At 40.8% G+C, this 16,997-nt stretch overlaps 1 protein-coding gene across 11 annotated transcripts in view; it reads left to right on the forward strand.

Moving 5' to 3' along the window:
* WDR17 (WD repeat domain 17) overlaps positions 1 to 11,011 on the forward strand; it is a 150,890-nt gene extending 139,879 nt beyond the window's left edge. For 10 of the 11 annotated variants that reach the window (XM_077477230.1, XM_077477229.1, XM_077477236.1 and 7 more), the window contains 6 exons: positions 1,702 to 1,843; positions 3,381 to 3,483; positions 6,961 to 7,062; positions 7,361 to 7,456; positions 9,140 to 9,323; positions 10,306 to 11,011. In XM_077477230.1, the coding sequence (XP_077333356.1) occupies positions 1,702 to 1,843; positions 3,381 to 3,483; positions 6,961 to 7,062; positions 7,361 to 7,456; positions 9,140 to 9,323; positions 10,306 to 10,425 (747 nt within the window). In that variant the 3' untranslated portion in view covers positions 10,426 to 11,011. Of the gene's footprint in view, positions 1 to 1,701; positions 1,844 to 3,380; positions 3,484 to 6,960; positions 7,063 to 7,360; positions 7,457 to 9,139; positions 9,324 to 10,305 lie in introns of those variants that run through there. The other variant, XR_013272333.1, reaches the window with a different exon arrangement.
* Positions 11,012 to 16,997: the final 5,986 nt, after the last annotated feature.

Below are 16,997 nucleotides of genomic sequence, written 5' to 3' on the forward strand. Positions count from 1 at the left end.
ATAATACAAGCCTATTCCTGTAAAATACTGTAGATCAAATTAATTTAAGCATGTGAATTATTCATAATTATTGTAGAGTTAACAGTCACATTCTGAGGCTGCTAAATTTGGCCTGTACTTCTAGTTACCAATGACCTCTGGTCACAAAAGCGTTAAGAACTAGCTTCAAACAGTAGAGATTTAAGGACATAGACACTCGCTTAAAGTGATTGTAAAGTCTCATTTAAAAAAATAAAAATAACAATTATGTTATACTTCCCTCCTCTGTGCAGTTGTATTTGCACAGAGCAGCCTGGATCCTCCTCTTCTCAGGTCCCTCTTTGCTGGTCCTGGCCCCTCCCTCCTATCGAGTGCCCCCACAGTCAGCAGCTTCCTATTGGGGCACTGTAGCCGAGCCACAGCTCTGTGTGTCCATTCAGACAAAGGAGTCCCGTCCTGGCCCCGCCCCTTCTCCCCCTGATTGGCTGACTGTCTTTGATTGACACCCGTGGGAGCCAATGGCGCCGCTGCTGTGTTTCAGCCAATCAGGAGGAGTGTCCCGGACAGCTTAGACATTCGTGGACATCGCTGGAGAGAGATGGGGCTCAGGTAAGTAATTAGGGGGGTGCTGGGGTGGCTGCTACACACAAGGTTTTTTTATCTTAATGCATAGAATGCATTAAGATAAAAAAAAACTTCTGCCTTTACAACTTCTTTAACCGCTTGAGATCCGCGCTATAGCCGAATGACGGCTACAGCGCGGACCTGCTTTGCCGGGACTACGTCTATTGACGTCGTCCCGTGCACGAGCGGCCTTCGTGCCCCCTGAGGGGAGCGGCCTGCTCGCCCCCTGAGGGGCGCGCGCAGCGCGCTCTGTGATCAGCGAGTCTATGAGACTAGCCTGATCACGGATCGGAGAAAGGGGTTCGATCCCGACCCCTTACCACGTGATCAGCTGTCGGCCAATGACAGCTGATCATGTGACACAACAGAGCCGTTAATCGGCTTTGAAAAGATTTACCTTCACTTCCTGCCCCATAGCCAAAACAGGCAGTAGGAGGAAATCTTTGCAAGTTAAGAGATTTCCTTGGGGCTCTGAAAAGTCAATAAAGGTGTCTACCAACGTCGGTGAGCATAATATTTGTATGGGGCTATAGACCCTACTCAACAAGAGTTGGATGCAACCTTGTTGATTGATGTTGTTTTGCCTTCCTTGGGAGAGGAAATGGTTGTGAAGTGCACCCCCTTGTCTATTCTATAAGCACAAACATGTACATTCCAGGACCCAGTGGCTGAATCAAACAATGTCTGTGGGTAGTTTATAGGAAATCAAGAAACAATGGCATTTCTTCATCTCTGAAAGAAAACTCATACTCTATTAAAGCTAAATTGCCTAGAAAAATACATATTTTTGATGTGCATGGAAAGGCAATGTAATATTAATAAACTAGCATAGGTATAGCCACTATATCCATTGTGTGGAGAGGGAGATTTGGGACCCCTCTTTCCAACCCCCACCCCACCGTGTTTAAAGAATCCTCATTTCCCAACACCTCCTTGGACTGTTGTTAATGACTGTAAATATGATAATATTATCGGTGGCAGCCCCATAGTACAGTAGCTTTCTTTGTGGTTTGATTGATACTGCAGAACACTCTTTTCTTAGTAAATCAGCTTCCGAATATTCCTCCTTTTATCCCTCTTTTGCATATTTCTTTACAGTGTAACTTGCCATGTTTGGAAGAGTGTGTACAGATGGCAGAAACCAGTTATGCAGATGGAGACATCTTCCAAGCTGTCAAATACCACTTGTTAAGTTCAGAACCAGAAAAGGCCCTGCCTATAGGGATCAGTTTTGTAAAAGGTACCTATGTTATATCAGTGGCACATAATAAGAAATACAAATTTTACATTTTATCCACATAAGTCCATATGAGCTACTTGGTAAGAGAATCTATAGAATATTTTAAGCCCAGCTGCAGCAAAAACGATTTAGTTTAACTTTTTTTTTTACAGTTTAGTACAGTGGTTAAGGAATGGAATCTTTGTCAGGTCTTTATTGCAGTATGTGTCTGTGTCTCTATCGGTAAACCATATATAATATTCCCATTATTGCACGCGGTCCAGTAAAAGGCAAGTAAGTGGGTGCTGTAGCAATGGCCAGCTGGAGACCAGTACCATAAGCCAAAGTATACATCACCAGAACACAAAGGATCATTTAAAGAAAGTCCAAGCATTTATTTTGTGATCACAGTGGTAAATTGCAATGTTTGTCATTGTGGGGATGATTTACTAAAATTGGAGAGTGCAACATCTGGCGCAGCTGAGTGTGGTAGCCAATCAGCTTCTAAAAATTGTATATAAAGTGTAGCGCTATCCAAAATTAGCAGCTAACACGCTAAACATGGATATTTTTAGCACAAATGTAGTAACAATTGTATATAAAGTGTAGCGTACACTTTATATACAATTTTTACTACATTTGTGCTAAAAATATCCATGTTTAGCATGTTAGCTGCTAATTTTGGATAGCCCAGTGTCACATTGGTTGCATAGCCAATCAGCTTCTAACTTCAGCTTGATCAATTAAATTTGACCAAAAATAAATGAAAGCTCATTGGTTTCTGTGCAGAGCTGCACCAGATTTTTCACTTTCCAGTAAACCCCTGTGTGTCATCACCTACCTGACGAAGGGGAACTACATGATCCCAAAGCATTGTTCTTTACCACAGCGGCAAATCACAGAATGGATGCTTGGACTTTATTTCAGTGATACTTTGTGCTCTCTCTTCCTATTGGGACAGGAAGTAATTAGAAAGCTCTCATTTTTTTATTAAAATAAAACTGAAAACATCTGTAAGGTTATTATTACTGTATGTGACTTCTTCTCTCAGTGACAATCCCTGCCTAATTTCTTTTCCTGCTGTCATCGGGTGTCAGAAGAACAGAAGTGATATGAAATCTTCCCAGTAGGGTCAAAAACTGAAAAATATTCACATTGATATTGAATTTTTCAAAGTCTATCCAACAGTTGGGCTTGAAGTTTTTTTTTTTTTTTTTTAACACAATCTAACCAAACGTGCCTATTTCTTGAGTTGTGCAGCAAAATGCACGTTTGCCACAAAGAGACTGGGGGTTGAATTGGTGGGAGAAAAGAGCATAGTGGCCAGGTGTAGAAATTGGTGGGCATGTACAGTATGTTGGGTATGTACTATGATAGGGAGCCAGGAAAGCTTGGGGGGGTGTCAGCAGTTATGGGCCTAGGTAGCTCAGGTTACCACTTCAACCATGTGGGCTGCTATGTCTATTATTAACCTATGGCTGATGAATTTATACATGCCTATCAATTACCATATATTTTATTACCATGGTTATTTTTTTAATGTTTTTTTTTTCTGCAGAACAAATCAGCAGGGCTGACTGGACCTTGGATTCAATTTGTCCAATCCTTGATCTTCTCAGTTACATCAGAACAGAAAGACTAGTACTTCATAAATGTAGTGAGTGAGTACTTTTTCTCTTGCCTTAAGAAGATATCTCTGCTCATAGAATGTATTATTTTAAACACCACCCAAATTATTGAGATAGCTCTTTGGGCTGGACTACTTATAAAACTTGCCTTGGTTGTTATTCTCCCCCCCCCCCCCCCCAAGAAAGGCATCACTGGTTCTATGTTCTATGGAGCCTACACATGGTTGGACTTTACAACAAGATCACATCCAACATTTGTTGTCGGAAAATCCGATCGTGTGTACAGGGCACGATAACCAATAACGATAAGGGCAAGAGAACCAGTCGAGATTATATATTATATACATAGTGTTTAGCTTTCTGTAACTTCTTGCACAACCCCGTTCAGACTGGAAGAGAGAGGGTCACACTCTAATTTCCTGTACACACGATCGGATTTTCCGACAACAAATGTTGGAGGTGAGCTTGCGAAAATTTGAAGCAAATCTGGCAGGCTGGTTGTACCCAAGTTGATCGACTTGGTACATTCAGCCTGCCATTAACGGTTTGAATCATGGTCGGTTCCTGCTGAACCAGTCGAGATTATATATTATATACATAGTGTTTAGCTTTCTGTAACCTCTTGCACAACCCTGTTCAGACTGGAAGAGAGAGGGTCACACTCCAATGCCCTGTACACACGATCTGATTTTCTGACAACAAATGTTGGATGTGAGCTTGTTATAAAGTCCAACCATGTGTAGGCTCCATAGAACATTTGTTGTCAGAATTTCTGCCAACAAATGTTTGAGAGCAGGTTCTCAAATTTTCCAACAATAAAACTTGTTGTCGGAAAATCCGAACGTGTGTACACAATTCCGACACGCAGAAGTCCACGCATGCTTGGAATCAAGCAGAAGAGCCGCACTGGCTATTGAACTTCATTTTTCTCGGCTTGTCGTACGTGTTGTATGTCACCGCATTCTTGACTTTCGGAATTTCCGACAATATTGATCGTGTGTATACAAGACAAGTTTGAGCCAACGTACTTTGGAAAAAAATCCACAGTTTTGTTGTTGGAAAATCCTATTGTGTGTACTGGGCATTAGGCCGCTCATAAACGGTGCAAATTACTTTCCTGCTACCACAATTCCCCCATCAACACTGACAAGAGAATCGGCAATTGTTTTCTCCCGGCGGGGGAAGCCATTTCCTCCAGAAGAAGACAGTGATTATCACTAGCGGCTATAGCAGCTGCATTGCGATAATTGGAAGCAAATCCGGCAGGCTGGTTGTACCCAAGTTGATCAACTTGGTACATTCAGCCTGCCCATTAACGGTTCGAATCTTGGTCGGTTCCTGCTGAACCAGTCGAGATTCAAACTGCTTACGGCCAGCCTAAGGCAGCCCATACATTCATCATCTTTTGTGGTTCAACCGGGAGGCTGAACCACAAAAAAAAGAAAAAAAAGATCTACTTTCCCCATTCACATATTTGATGTGGATGAGGGAATCATCCCGCTGTACTATTGTGTTATTGTGTTATTGTGTTATGATGGCAGCATTGATCAATTGTGAAAAACCTGACAGGCTGATTGTACAAAAGTCGTTGTATTGACTTCTATACAAGCACCGTGCCTATACATTGATCGAAATTCCATCAGAACCTGTTGAATCGGCTGAATTTCGATCCATGTATGGCCATCTTAAGTCAATCAAGGCTCATTTGCTTTGCACAATGCTGTAAGTCTACACTGTGAGGGTGATTACTGAACGAAATAGCACAGTAATTGCCTTAACAATGGTTTTCCGTCCTTTCATTGCCCTGTCATCAGGTTGGGTGTGGGACCTTAACCAGGTTGTGCTGCTTAACTGCACTGGAGATGATTGACACAACCATGCTCTGTTAGCCCTTGTACACACGATCAGAGATTCTGACGTTTTGTCAGATATTCCGACTGTGTGTGGTATGCATCGGACTGTTTCTGTTGGAATATCCGTCGGACCAAATTTTCCAACTTGCCGGAAATATTTTCCGACAAAATGCTCCGATCGGACATACTCCGATCATGTGTAGAGAATTCCGATCGGACAAAGTGCCACGCATGCTCAGATCAAATTCCTACATCAAAGCTATTGGCTACTAGCCTGAACATAGTATCGTCGTAACGAAATAACGTCATCATGTTCTGAACGATCGGATTTTCCGACAACTTCGTCCAATCGTGTGTATGCAACAGTTTCGGACAAAATCCGATGGATTTGGTTGTCGGAATCTCCGACCGTGTGTAAGGGCTTACAGGGGTACATGGAATGAAAGTGGATGAACAAAGTTATAAACATTTGGCATGTCAAACATTTAAAATGTTGCCGTTTTCCCGGAGTTTAGATTTAAAGCAAATATTTCAGCCTTTTTAGACTCTTGTAAATAAAAGTTGTAAGAACAGCAACTACAAGGTACCTGTAATCTTTGTATGCCAAAAACCCCATTCACTGTGATTTCTGATTTTTTTGCACCTCCTACTATGGTGTTTGAGCCGCATGTACTATATTTTTTAAATGTGATGGGAAGCTTCATTGGTCAGTAATGTGGTTTGATGCAATGGGGGTTATTTACTAAAGGAAAATCCACTTTGCACTGCAAGTGCACTTGGAAGTAAAGTCGCTGTAGATCCGAGGGGGACATGCAAGGAAAATAAAAAACAGCATTTTAGCTTGCACATGATTGGATGATAAAATCAGCAGAGCTTCCCCTCATTTCAGATCTACCCCTTAGATTTGGAGTGGCTGCACTTCCAAGTGCACTTGTAGTGCAAAGTGGATTTGCCTTTCATAAATAACCCCCAATGGGTCACAGAGGGAGCTGCAGTACAGTGCAACCAATGACTTACTTTATATGCTATACTAACTCCACTCCCCTCTGCTGAAGAGTATTTCGTGGGAGTGCCCATTAAAGCGGACCTTCAGTCATTTTTTCAACTTTCCATCTATTTAATCCTCTGCCCTTGTTGTTTTAATTTTGCATAGTAAAACATATATTTTGCCGCCAGTAAATGTGTTATACAGCCCACTTCCTGTTTCTTGTCTGGTCATTAGCCTAGGCTTATGACATCATGCACAGCTTTCTCTCTCACTCTTGTGTTAGTTTGCCAGGAAGGGAGGGGGGGTGAGTCATAAGAGAGGCAATGAAAGCTGCAGAGCTGGAGGTGTGCCTCTGTGTGTCTGTAAATCCAGGAAGTAAACAGGCAGCAGCTTTAGCTGCCCACATTTAAAATGCTTGCAGCCAGACTCAGTGGAGGGAGATTTCTGCAGCATATTTGGCGAGTGCAGAATCACAGTATATATAAAAAAAATATGCAAAGTGGTTGGAGGGAAGCTCCAGAATGGCAAAGATGTTTTTATTACAAAGTATGTGAGCAGAATATAGTTCCTCTGTAACCTTTTTTTTTTTTATATTTGAGTTAATACTAATATAATGTAGTTTATTCTTCACTAGAATTTAATTAAAATTACCATTATATTTCCATGCAGAGTACGTAATGAACTGCTCATACTCTGTGGATACACTGGAGCGTTACTGGCTATTAGAAGGCACTATATCAGCATTGCTCCTGCACTTTATGAATATACAAGGTAATTTATTCTTAGTGATGACAAGTATCAGTTTACTGATAGTACAAGTCTATATCTGGAACCTTTTAGCAGAAACAGTAAAAGGTGAGATTGTAATAAATGTATTGTGATTAATTTGTCCCACATACAGTATATGATATATACAGTAGTTACTGTATATTTAACTTAGCATTATTTATAAAATGTATATTTCATACCGTATTTTAGTAATGCTCTAGCGTGATAATCATTATGGTTTTTACGATTAGGTTTTGCTTTTTATTGGTAACCGTTTTCTTTTTATGATACTATTTTCCAGTCAGCTTTTAAAACGCCGGGAAGTGTCTGTTCCCCTACAGATTGAGCAGCTCTCAGTGGAACTGGATGCATGGAGAGCGTGTACCCTATCCACTAAGTAAGTGTCAGTATATTCCATAATAGTAGACATATATTCTAAAAAAGTCACTTGAAAATGCATAATAAATAAGGTGACATAATCAGCACAGCGGTGCAAAGATTCATTTGTATCTTTATAAAGTGTTTAAAGCTACGGCAATGTTGAATTAAACCTTGTTTACTGTAGTTATAAGCCCTTACATATACCCATCAAAGTGACTTGCTTCAGGTGATACACAGAGATTAAACAAATCCTCCTACATAAATTATACCTGTGTGTCTGCAGCCCCACATCAACCACACAGATCAAAGGCTATTTCTCAGCAGTAGAAGGCAGGGGGCAGGATTCTGCCATCACACTGCACAGCTACAACAAAGAGCGCCCTGAAACCTGAGTGAAAGGAATGGACACCCCCCCCCCCTACACAGAATCATAGGGAAATACAGTGGAACCTTGGATTACGAGCATAATCTTTTCCAGGAGAATGCTTGTAATCCAAAGCACTCGCATAGCAAAGCGAGTTTCCCCATAGAAGTCAATAGAAACAAAGATATTTTGTTTCGCATTGACTTCTGTTGCATCCAATACCGCATGTGGCCAGGGGTGGGGGGGGCGCCAGGGAGCCTTGGAAATACTTTGGGAACAGCTCGGCTATTTCCAGGTGTTTCCGAGCATTTCCAAATGGCTCCGAACCACTCCGAGTGTCACCGGCACCCCCATTCCTCTGGCCAAATGCAGTACTGCACACCACATTAGCTTGAATTCTGCTCGTTTTGTGAGACAACACTCGCAAACAGTCAGGATTTTTTTTCAAAGCTTGCTCGTCTTTCAAAACTCTCATTCACCGCGTTACTCATTAACCAACGTTCCACTGTAAACACAGCTGAGGCTTGAGTCAGCTACTGTGTTCTGGAGGGGGATCTGCTTTGTGCTGAAGGCCACCACACAGGATGCTATGCTGTGGAGTTGGCTTGGACTATTTTCACTGACTTCTGCACATAGCAGAGGCATAAGACAGCAGAGAGAAATTACACTTTTGGCACTTTGGGTTGAGGCAAGTACACACTATAGGCAGATATGCATTGTAGATTTTAGAGGCTTCCAGTAACTTTAAAGTTGTTCTAAAGGCAGAAGGTTTTTTATCTTAATGCATTCTATGCATTAAGTGCGCAGCTGCCCCCCTCATGGGTTTCTCTTTGACACTGTTCTTTCATTGTGACTGCTGGGATTCTGAGAACCCCACTAGTCTTTACTGAGAGTGGTTTCCATCTCCTTGTTAAAGAAAATATACTCTTTTATATTTTAGTATAGACTTGTCAAAGATCTTTGAGTTTGTGGCCCAAGGTGGGCTTAGGCTTAGTTTAGTTGTACTCGAGCACAAAACACTTCTTTCTGAGGCTTAGCTAATGATGTAAGCATGCGCGGTCCCAGCACAATGTGAGTGCAGGTCAGTGGAGGCAATCATGGTTGGGCATGGTACAGAGCAACTGTGCCTAGTGTGAGTACGCCCTTATAAGTTGCTTTTTCTCACTGATCAAACAGATAGAACCCTATCAGTCTACCTCTGTCATCACACTAATGGATCTTTCACTTGTTAACAAAAGAAAATCCGTGGACTGGTGTTTTCCAAGAGTTGCCTACATGAATAGATGCACACCTTGTTTGTAGTCTGTAACTTTTCGGGCACTGTTTATTATGCAGGTCAGCTGATGATCTTCCATACACACCCCCTACCGAGCTACAAAGAAAGATTCATTCAAGTATTCTGCAACGAATAAAAGAAGAACCTCTTAAAGGATTAATTGGGCCAGACTATGTCACAGGATCCAATCTTCCAAGTCATTCTGATGTTCAGGTGTCCTGCTTAACAGGGTTACGGATTCAGGTAAGATTTATTTGTCATTTCACTGATTTCCAATAACCATGGAAGCAGTTATTTTGAGGCAGGGCAAATTTCTGCAGTTACCATACTGAAGAGTTCCACCCTCCTTTCCTTCATTTGTCACTAGGACAGGAAGTGAGAGGAAACAATAAAAGTTGGTCAGGGAAGTGAGGGGGAACTCTGCCCTGCAAGGCCAAATAAATCATAAACACCTGAAAAAAAAAAAAAATTCAACTTTTTTAGTCAACTGATGTCACTTCTTTGTCAGAAATTAGAATAAATATACCAAGCAATGTCAAGCAAAGTAATTGAGGGTTAATTGTGCACATTGTCACTGGTAAGTCACTTTACAAGCCGCATTTTGGTCTTATGCCCTGTACACACGGTCGGATATTCCGACGACAAAATCCATCCTGATTTTTCCCAACAGATTTTGGCCCAAACTTGTCTTGCATACACACGGTCGCTCAAAGTTGTCGAGAAAAACTGATCGTTCAGAACGAGGTGACGTACAACACGTACGACGGGACTATTAAGAGGCCAGTAGCCAATAGTTTTTCATCTCGTAATTTATTCTGAGTTTGCGTGGAACTTTGTGGGTATTGTCTACACACGATCGGAATTTAAACGATCAGATTTCGTTGTCGGAAAATTTTATATCCAGATCTCAAACTTTGTGTGTCGGAAATTCCGACGGAAAAATTCCGATGGAGCCCACACACGATCGGAACAACACAATCCGATTGCACATTCTCCTTCGGAAAGTCCGACCGTGTGTACAGGGGATAAGCAGGATTTTACTGTGGATCTTAAAGTGGTAGTTACCACTTAGTAAATGGAGCCCATTATTTGTTATTAAACTGTTATGGGTAAAATTCTGCTTTAAACTGAAAGTTAATCTATGTTGTATTTTAGACATCCTGATCCACCATGAAATCGATGTACTGTTGCAGTTTATTTAAAAAAATATTTTTGTGTCTCACAGGGACCCGTATTCTTTCTAGAAGATGGAAAGTCTGCAATATCATTGAATGACGCTTTAATGTGGGCCAAGGTTAACCCATTCTCACCTTTAGGAACAGGAATACGACTCAACCCGTTCTAAATAGTGCAGTGAGAATCCAAATACTTTACAACAGAATAACAAACGAATGGGAATAGGACGACATGGTGTTGAAATAGGATTTTCCTTTTTTTTTTGTTTCTCTGCAGAAAAAGCAGAAAGATCAGATGCAGCTAATTTAAGTTTGTGTTTGGTAATGGTAAAGTCAAATCTGTGTATACAATCAGAGAGAAAATATATAGTTTGACTAGCCAAAGGCCAACATTTTCTGTCAATCTGTTTACATATTACTTTATGCAGTTTATTACCACACCATAAATAACACTGGTACTGACTGTATACGTCAAGTAAAACTTGGTACCTTTTGTTTGAACGCACTGCAAGCTCCTTAGTGGTTCCATTAGCGCTGTACATAGGCCAAGAAAAAAAAAGCTGTGAAATTTATGACCATTTTTAAGTAATGTAAAGATTTAGCACACAAATTTGTACTGTAACTTCTACTGTGTGTAGTATACCACTAATTGTAAAAATATACATGAATGAAGGCAGACGTTTGATCATATACTTCCCCTTCCATTTATTGTTTATACAGATGTTCTATTTACAGAATAAAGTTAAAGTAAATGTATTTGTGGCTCTGATTTAATTGAAGTATAACGGTCATGTGCATAATACATAATTGCCTCTCCTTTTGAAAATGTTAGCTGCCCAGCTGTCATTCGGACCTTCTGGTACTAATCAAGTATGTGTAGTGAGATAAGACACAACAGTAATATGCAGCAAACCGTTAACCACTTAAAGCGGTAGTAAACCCACACATAAAAAAAAATAAAAAAAACCCTGCAAGGGAAAGGTATATTGAGTTAGTATGCAGCGCATACTAGCTCATTATCAAATACTTACCTCAGAACAAAGCCCCGTATCGGTGCCCGGTCCACGCCGAAGGAGCTGACATCTTGCCCTTGGCGTGTCTTCTGGGTTCGCGGCTCCGGCGCTGTGAGTGGCCAGAGCCACGATGACGTCACTCCCGCGCGCAGGAGTTTTCTTTCCGGCAAGGTCTGGCAACGCTGCCGGACCTTCAGCTGGGGCATTCAAAGCGCATGCGCCACTGTCAGCGGCTGCGCGCATAGGGAATATCTCCTAAACCGTACAGGTTTAGGAGATATTCATTTTACTTACAGGTAAGCCTTATTATAGGCTTACCTGTAGGTAAAAGTGTAAAATTTGAGTATACAACCACTTTAACCACTTGCTTACTGGGCACTTAAACCCCCCTCAGTCCCAGACCAATTTTCAGCTTTCAGCGCTGATGCACTTTGAATGACAATTGCGTGGGCATACAACACTGTACCCAAATGAAATTTTTATCATTTTTTTCCCACAAATAGAGCTTTCTTTTGGTGGTATTTAGTTACAGCTCGGAGTTTTATTTTTTGCTAAACAAACAAAAAAAGATGCAAATAAAAAAAATCATGTTTTAATAGTTTGTTATAAAATTTTGCAAACGGGTCATTTTTCTCCTTCATTGAAGTGCGCTGATTAGGCGACACTGATAGGCTGCACTGGTGGGCACTGATGGGCTGCATTGGTGGGCACTGATAGGCTGCATTGGTGGGCACTGATAGGCTGCACTGGTGGGCACTGATAGGCATAGTTAAGGCGGCACTAATAGGCACAGATAAGGCGGCACCGATGGGCACAGATAAGGCGGCACTGATGGGCAAAGATGGGCACAGATAAGATGGCACGGATGGGTGGCACGGATGGGCACTGATAGGTACCACTGATAGATGGGACTGATGGGCACTGATAGGTGGCACTGATAGGTGGCTCTGATAGGTGGCACTGCTGGGCACTGATGGGCGGCACTGCTGGGCACTGGTAGATGACACTGATGGGCACGGATATGTGGCACTGGGGTGCAGCACCTTTGAGGCAGATTGTGGGCACTGTGGGTGGCACTGTGGGCACTGCTGGGTGGCACTGTGGGCACTGCTGGGTGGCACTATGGGCACTGCTGGGTGGCACTGACGGGGGGCACTTACTTTTAATAAGTGTGGCACTGCAGGGGGCAGGTGGGCACTGGCAGGGGGCAGGTGGGCGCTAGCAGGGCTGGCCATGATCGGGACTGATCTCCCGATCACGGCCGCCGGTGATCGGCTTTTTTTTTTTTCTCCTCGCGCTGTCAGCGCAAGGAGGAATAATAGCCGATTACCGGCTCCGTTATATCACATGATCAGCTGTCATTGGCTGACAGCTGATCACGTGATAAGGGGTCGGGATCGACCCCTTGCACGGATTGGTGATCAGGCGAGTCTCATGGACTCGCCGATCACAGAGCGCGCCGCGCGCGCCCCTCAGGGGGCGCGCAGGCCGCTCGTACGCAGGACTACGTCTATTGACGTCATCCCGGAAAAGGAGATCCGCGCTGTAGCCGTCATTTGGCTATAGCGCGGATCTCAAGTGGTTAAGGACCGAAACGCTTTTTGAGATTTGTTGTTTACAAGTTAAAATCATTTTATTTTTTTTTGCTAGAAAATTACTTAGAACCCCCAAACATTATATATGTATATATATTTTTTTCTAACAACCTAGAGAATAAAATGGCGGTTGCAATCCTTTACATCAGTCTTACAAGCGCAATTTTTTGGGGAAAAAAGCAAAATACTTTTTTAAAATAAAAAATAAGACAACAGTAAAGTTAACCCATTTTGTTTCTATATTGTGAAAGATAACCTTACGCCTAGAAAATTGATAGAAACAGAACGAAACTCTGGATTGTGTAAAAATTAGATGCCTTTATTTCTTCAAAATGCAAGTGCAAAACTCCATTGAACAAAACGTCACAGCAAAAAGGGAACAAAAAATAGTCATAGGTTCATTCACAATAACACCCCCTATAAGCTTGTCACATGGGATCAAAATGATAACATCCATGTGAATGCCTAAAATTATATATGTTTGCGCTAGTCAGACACACCAAGTGGGTGGTAATTGACATTTCTTCCCCATATTTACTAATACCATAGAGGGGGGTTTTTGTCTAGCTTGTGAAGGTTACCCATATATAGATATTTTCAGATACAGTATATATTATATGGGTATAGTCTCACAGATATGGGACACACTTACTGTTTTACATGTATGTGGTTTACTGATATAACCCAGATATTGGGGAATTTGTATATACCGCATTACACACTTTGCGGTTTATGCAATTTATTGATGCGGTTTATATACAGCACATTCCACATTCAACCATTGTACAGATCTGGAAATATTCTTTTTTCGTGACTATAGTCTTTTAACAAGTACATTTTTATATTTTTTTTTCACTTTACACAACCTAGAGAGGTGTCATTTACATGAGGTAAATAAATAATAATAAAAATAAAAAATAGAAATCAAGAGATATCTCACAGCATTGTAGCGTGATCCCTTCTGCACATATATATAATCCACAAACTGTGTTCACATGAGTTTATACATATTGTGGTTATATATATCACCATTTTATCTCATGCGGAATTGATCATGTTCAATCACCTGTTATAGCCAATGCATCTTTGCTTCTATTCCATCATAGACTCTCTCATAATATTCACTCAGGTCATTGGTCTTCAAAGAAAAGGAGATATTTCACAGCATTATAGTGAGATATTTCCTTTTCATACTATACAACTTATAAAAAATGTCTAAGTGACTTTATATACACTGCGATCACACACTATATATCACTATTCTATGTAGAGCAGATGGTGTCTGTACACTAGTTGCATTTATTGTATTACAGACATTTCTGCACGCCGCTGTATTGGTTTTTATATGGGCGACCCGTGTGAACAACACGAGTTAATTATAGTTTAGGAGGGAAGGGGTTATTTCCCCCCCCCCTCCTTATTAATGTTTCTTCCTTTACTCGCCCATTAATCGTAATATTTATGGAACATTCAAGTAGATGGTTGATTGCCTAAAGTATAGGCCTCATTTGGGTGCATTTACTGTTTTAGGCACTTGATTGAGGCGTCTAGGCTTACTCTAGTGTCCGTGAGGGTTCTAAAAGGTTTTTTGTTTTTCTTTTTTGTTTCTGTTTTTATTTAACTATTTTACATGTTATATTTGTATATTTGTGTGTTTTTATAGTGGTAGTTGCAGGTACATACTTTATTTTATGCATTGATTGGTGTATTTACATTCATTTACACATCGATAAAAACACGAGATTGGTTGGTGTATGTACAACTTTAGAAATATTTGGCAATTGTGATCTGCTTCTGAATCTTGGATTTTCCATGCATGCATACTACCTGTCATCGAAATAAGTCCATCAATTGTATGGGTTTATATTGGCTCTTTTATTATTATCCTTTTCTTTTTTCACCGACAGTTCACATAAATATGGCCATCAATCCGATGTGATTTTGCTTAGTGCAGGTTCATCCCTGTCACTTTTATATCACAGTTTATTCTCTAAATATTTGAGTTTATTTACATACATATAAACGTTCAATACTGTTTCACTTTGAATTGTATGACATTTATTCATATTCTTTATCTATGTATTAAAAGGTTACTCTGCACTAGTGCACAATTACAAGTATTATTATCACATTCACACCAATATATTCATATACACACATTTATACACGCCTATATACATATATATATTTTTATTTTTACACTTTGTTATTTTCACTTCTATATGTATATATATATATATATATATATATATATATTTTTTTTTTTTTTTTTTTTTTTTTACATATTTATACTTTTCATCAAATCACGTCTCAACACACAGATATGTTCACCCTTTTCCCCTTTTTTCCTTTCCCAGTTATTTTCACCAACCAACAACTGGGTGTGGAGAATCTATGATGATAGCTTTATCAGCTGTCATGGTTTTACCTCTGATTTCACTGTGGTGTGCTTATACATGAACAGTATATATTTGTTTGTTATTCAGAACATAAGCTAGCTATGAGTAAGCGTTGTTTGTAGCGTGAAACGCGTTAGAATATTTTATTCAAAAATCCTTTTTTGTTCCCTTTTTGCTGCAACGTTTTGTTCAATGGAGTTTTGCACTTGCATTTTGAAGAAATAAAGGCATCTAATTTTTACACAATCTGGAGTGCGGCTATCCAGAGTTTCGTTCTGTTTCTACACATTTGGCTTATGCAATCAGCCTGCACCTGGAACCCCCATCCATTTGGAGAGCTAGCAGCCTGTCAGTGGTTTTGACTTGGAGCGGTGAAATCTCTGTTTGTTTTCTAGAAAATTGATACCTAACATGTCACGCTTCAAAATTGCGCCCGCTCGTGGAATGACAACAAACTTTGGTGACATTGTCTACAGGTTACCAGTTTTGAGTTACAGAGGAGGTCTGCTGCTAGAATTATTGCTCTCGCTCTAACGATTGTGGTGATACCTCACATGTGTGGGTTCGAACACCATTTTCATATGCAGGGCATGGCTTACGTATGCATTTGCTTCTGCCCACAAGCCTAGCGGGACAGGGTGCTTTAACTTTTTTCTTATTTATTTCATTTTTACACTGTCCTTTCTAAAAAAATAAATAAATAAATTGAGGTCACTTTTATTTTTATTACAAGGAATGTAAACATCCCTTGTAATAGAAAAAAAAAAAAGCATGACAGGACCCGCTTAAATGTGAAATCTGGTGTCAAAAAGACCTTAGATCTCGTATTTACCCTAAAATGTAATAAATGTTTTTTGTTTTTTACACAAAAAAAATTTCCCCACTCAGACAATCGCGTCTGCTCCCCTCAGCCTGAATCCCAAGTGAGGGAAAGATGCCCCCCCCCCCCCACTGAGCCCCAGAGCATTGGGCGGAAGTGATGCTTGATGTCGCTTCCGCCCTCCCATGCTTTGGGGCTGAGTGGGGGCCATCTTACTAATATCCAGGCTGTGAGGGAAGCAGACGCGATCATCTCTGCCGATTCCGTCACTATTCCTAAAAGTGATCTTGCGGCAAATCTGCCACTGAGACCACTTTTATCTGAAAGAGGACCACTGGCTGTTTTTTTTAAAATACTGGTTTTATGGCAGCTAGTCAAAGTACTTAAGTCCTTAAGTGGTTGAATTATAGTAAGGAATATATTGCAAATAGGTAACCAGTATAAGGAAACCGTAAAAAACAAGCAGCGGGTGCAGAGAGAAACTTCTCCTACACCCTACTACACTACACCATCTCGACACTAAAGCAGTCTGTAATATTGTCTCAACCCCCCTTCTGCTGGCCAGCTCCTTGGGGCCCAAACTTTAACACTGGTGTGCTCAGATCAGTGTCTCTTTAGAGAACTGATGCAGGTGCTAACAATGGGGGTTATTTACTAAAGGAAAATCCACTTTGCACTGAAAGTGCACTTGGAAGTGCAGTCGCTGTAGATCCGAGGGGGACATGCAAGGAAAAAAAAAAACAGCATTTTAGCTTGCACATGATTGGATAATAAAATCAGCAGAGTTTCCCCTCATTTCAGATCTACCCCTTAGATTTAGAGTGACTGCACTTCCAAATGCACTTTCAGTGCAAAGTGGATTTTCCTTTTGTAAATAACCTCCATTGTGTTACTTGCAGATAACTCTGTCCCTTT

This window comes from Lithobates pipiens, unplaced genomic scaffold (assembly GCF_037356315.1).
Source record: "Lithobates pipiens isolate NorthernLeopardFrog02 unplaced genomic scaffold, aLitPip1_a1.2 Scaffold_13, whole genome shotgun sequence".
Classification (NCBI taxonomy): Eukaryota; Metazoa; Chordata; class Amphibia; order Anura; family Ranidae; genus Lithobates; species Lithobates pipiens.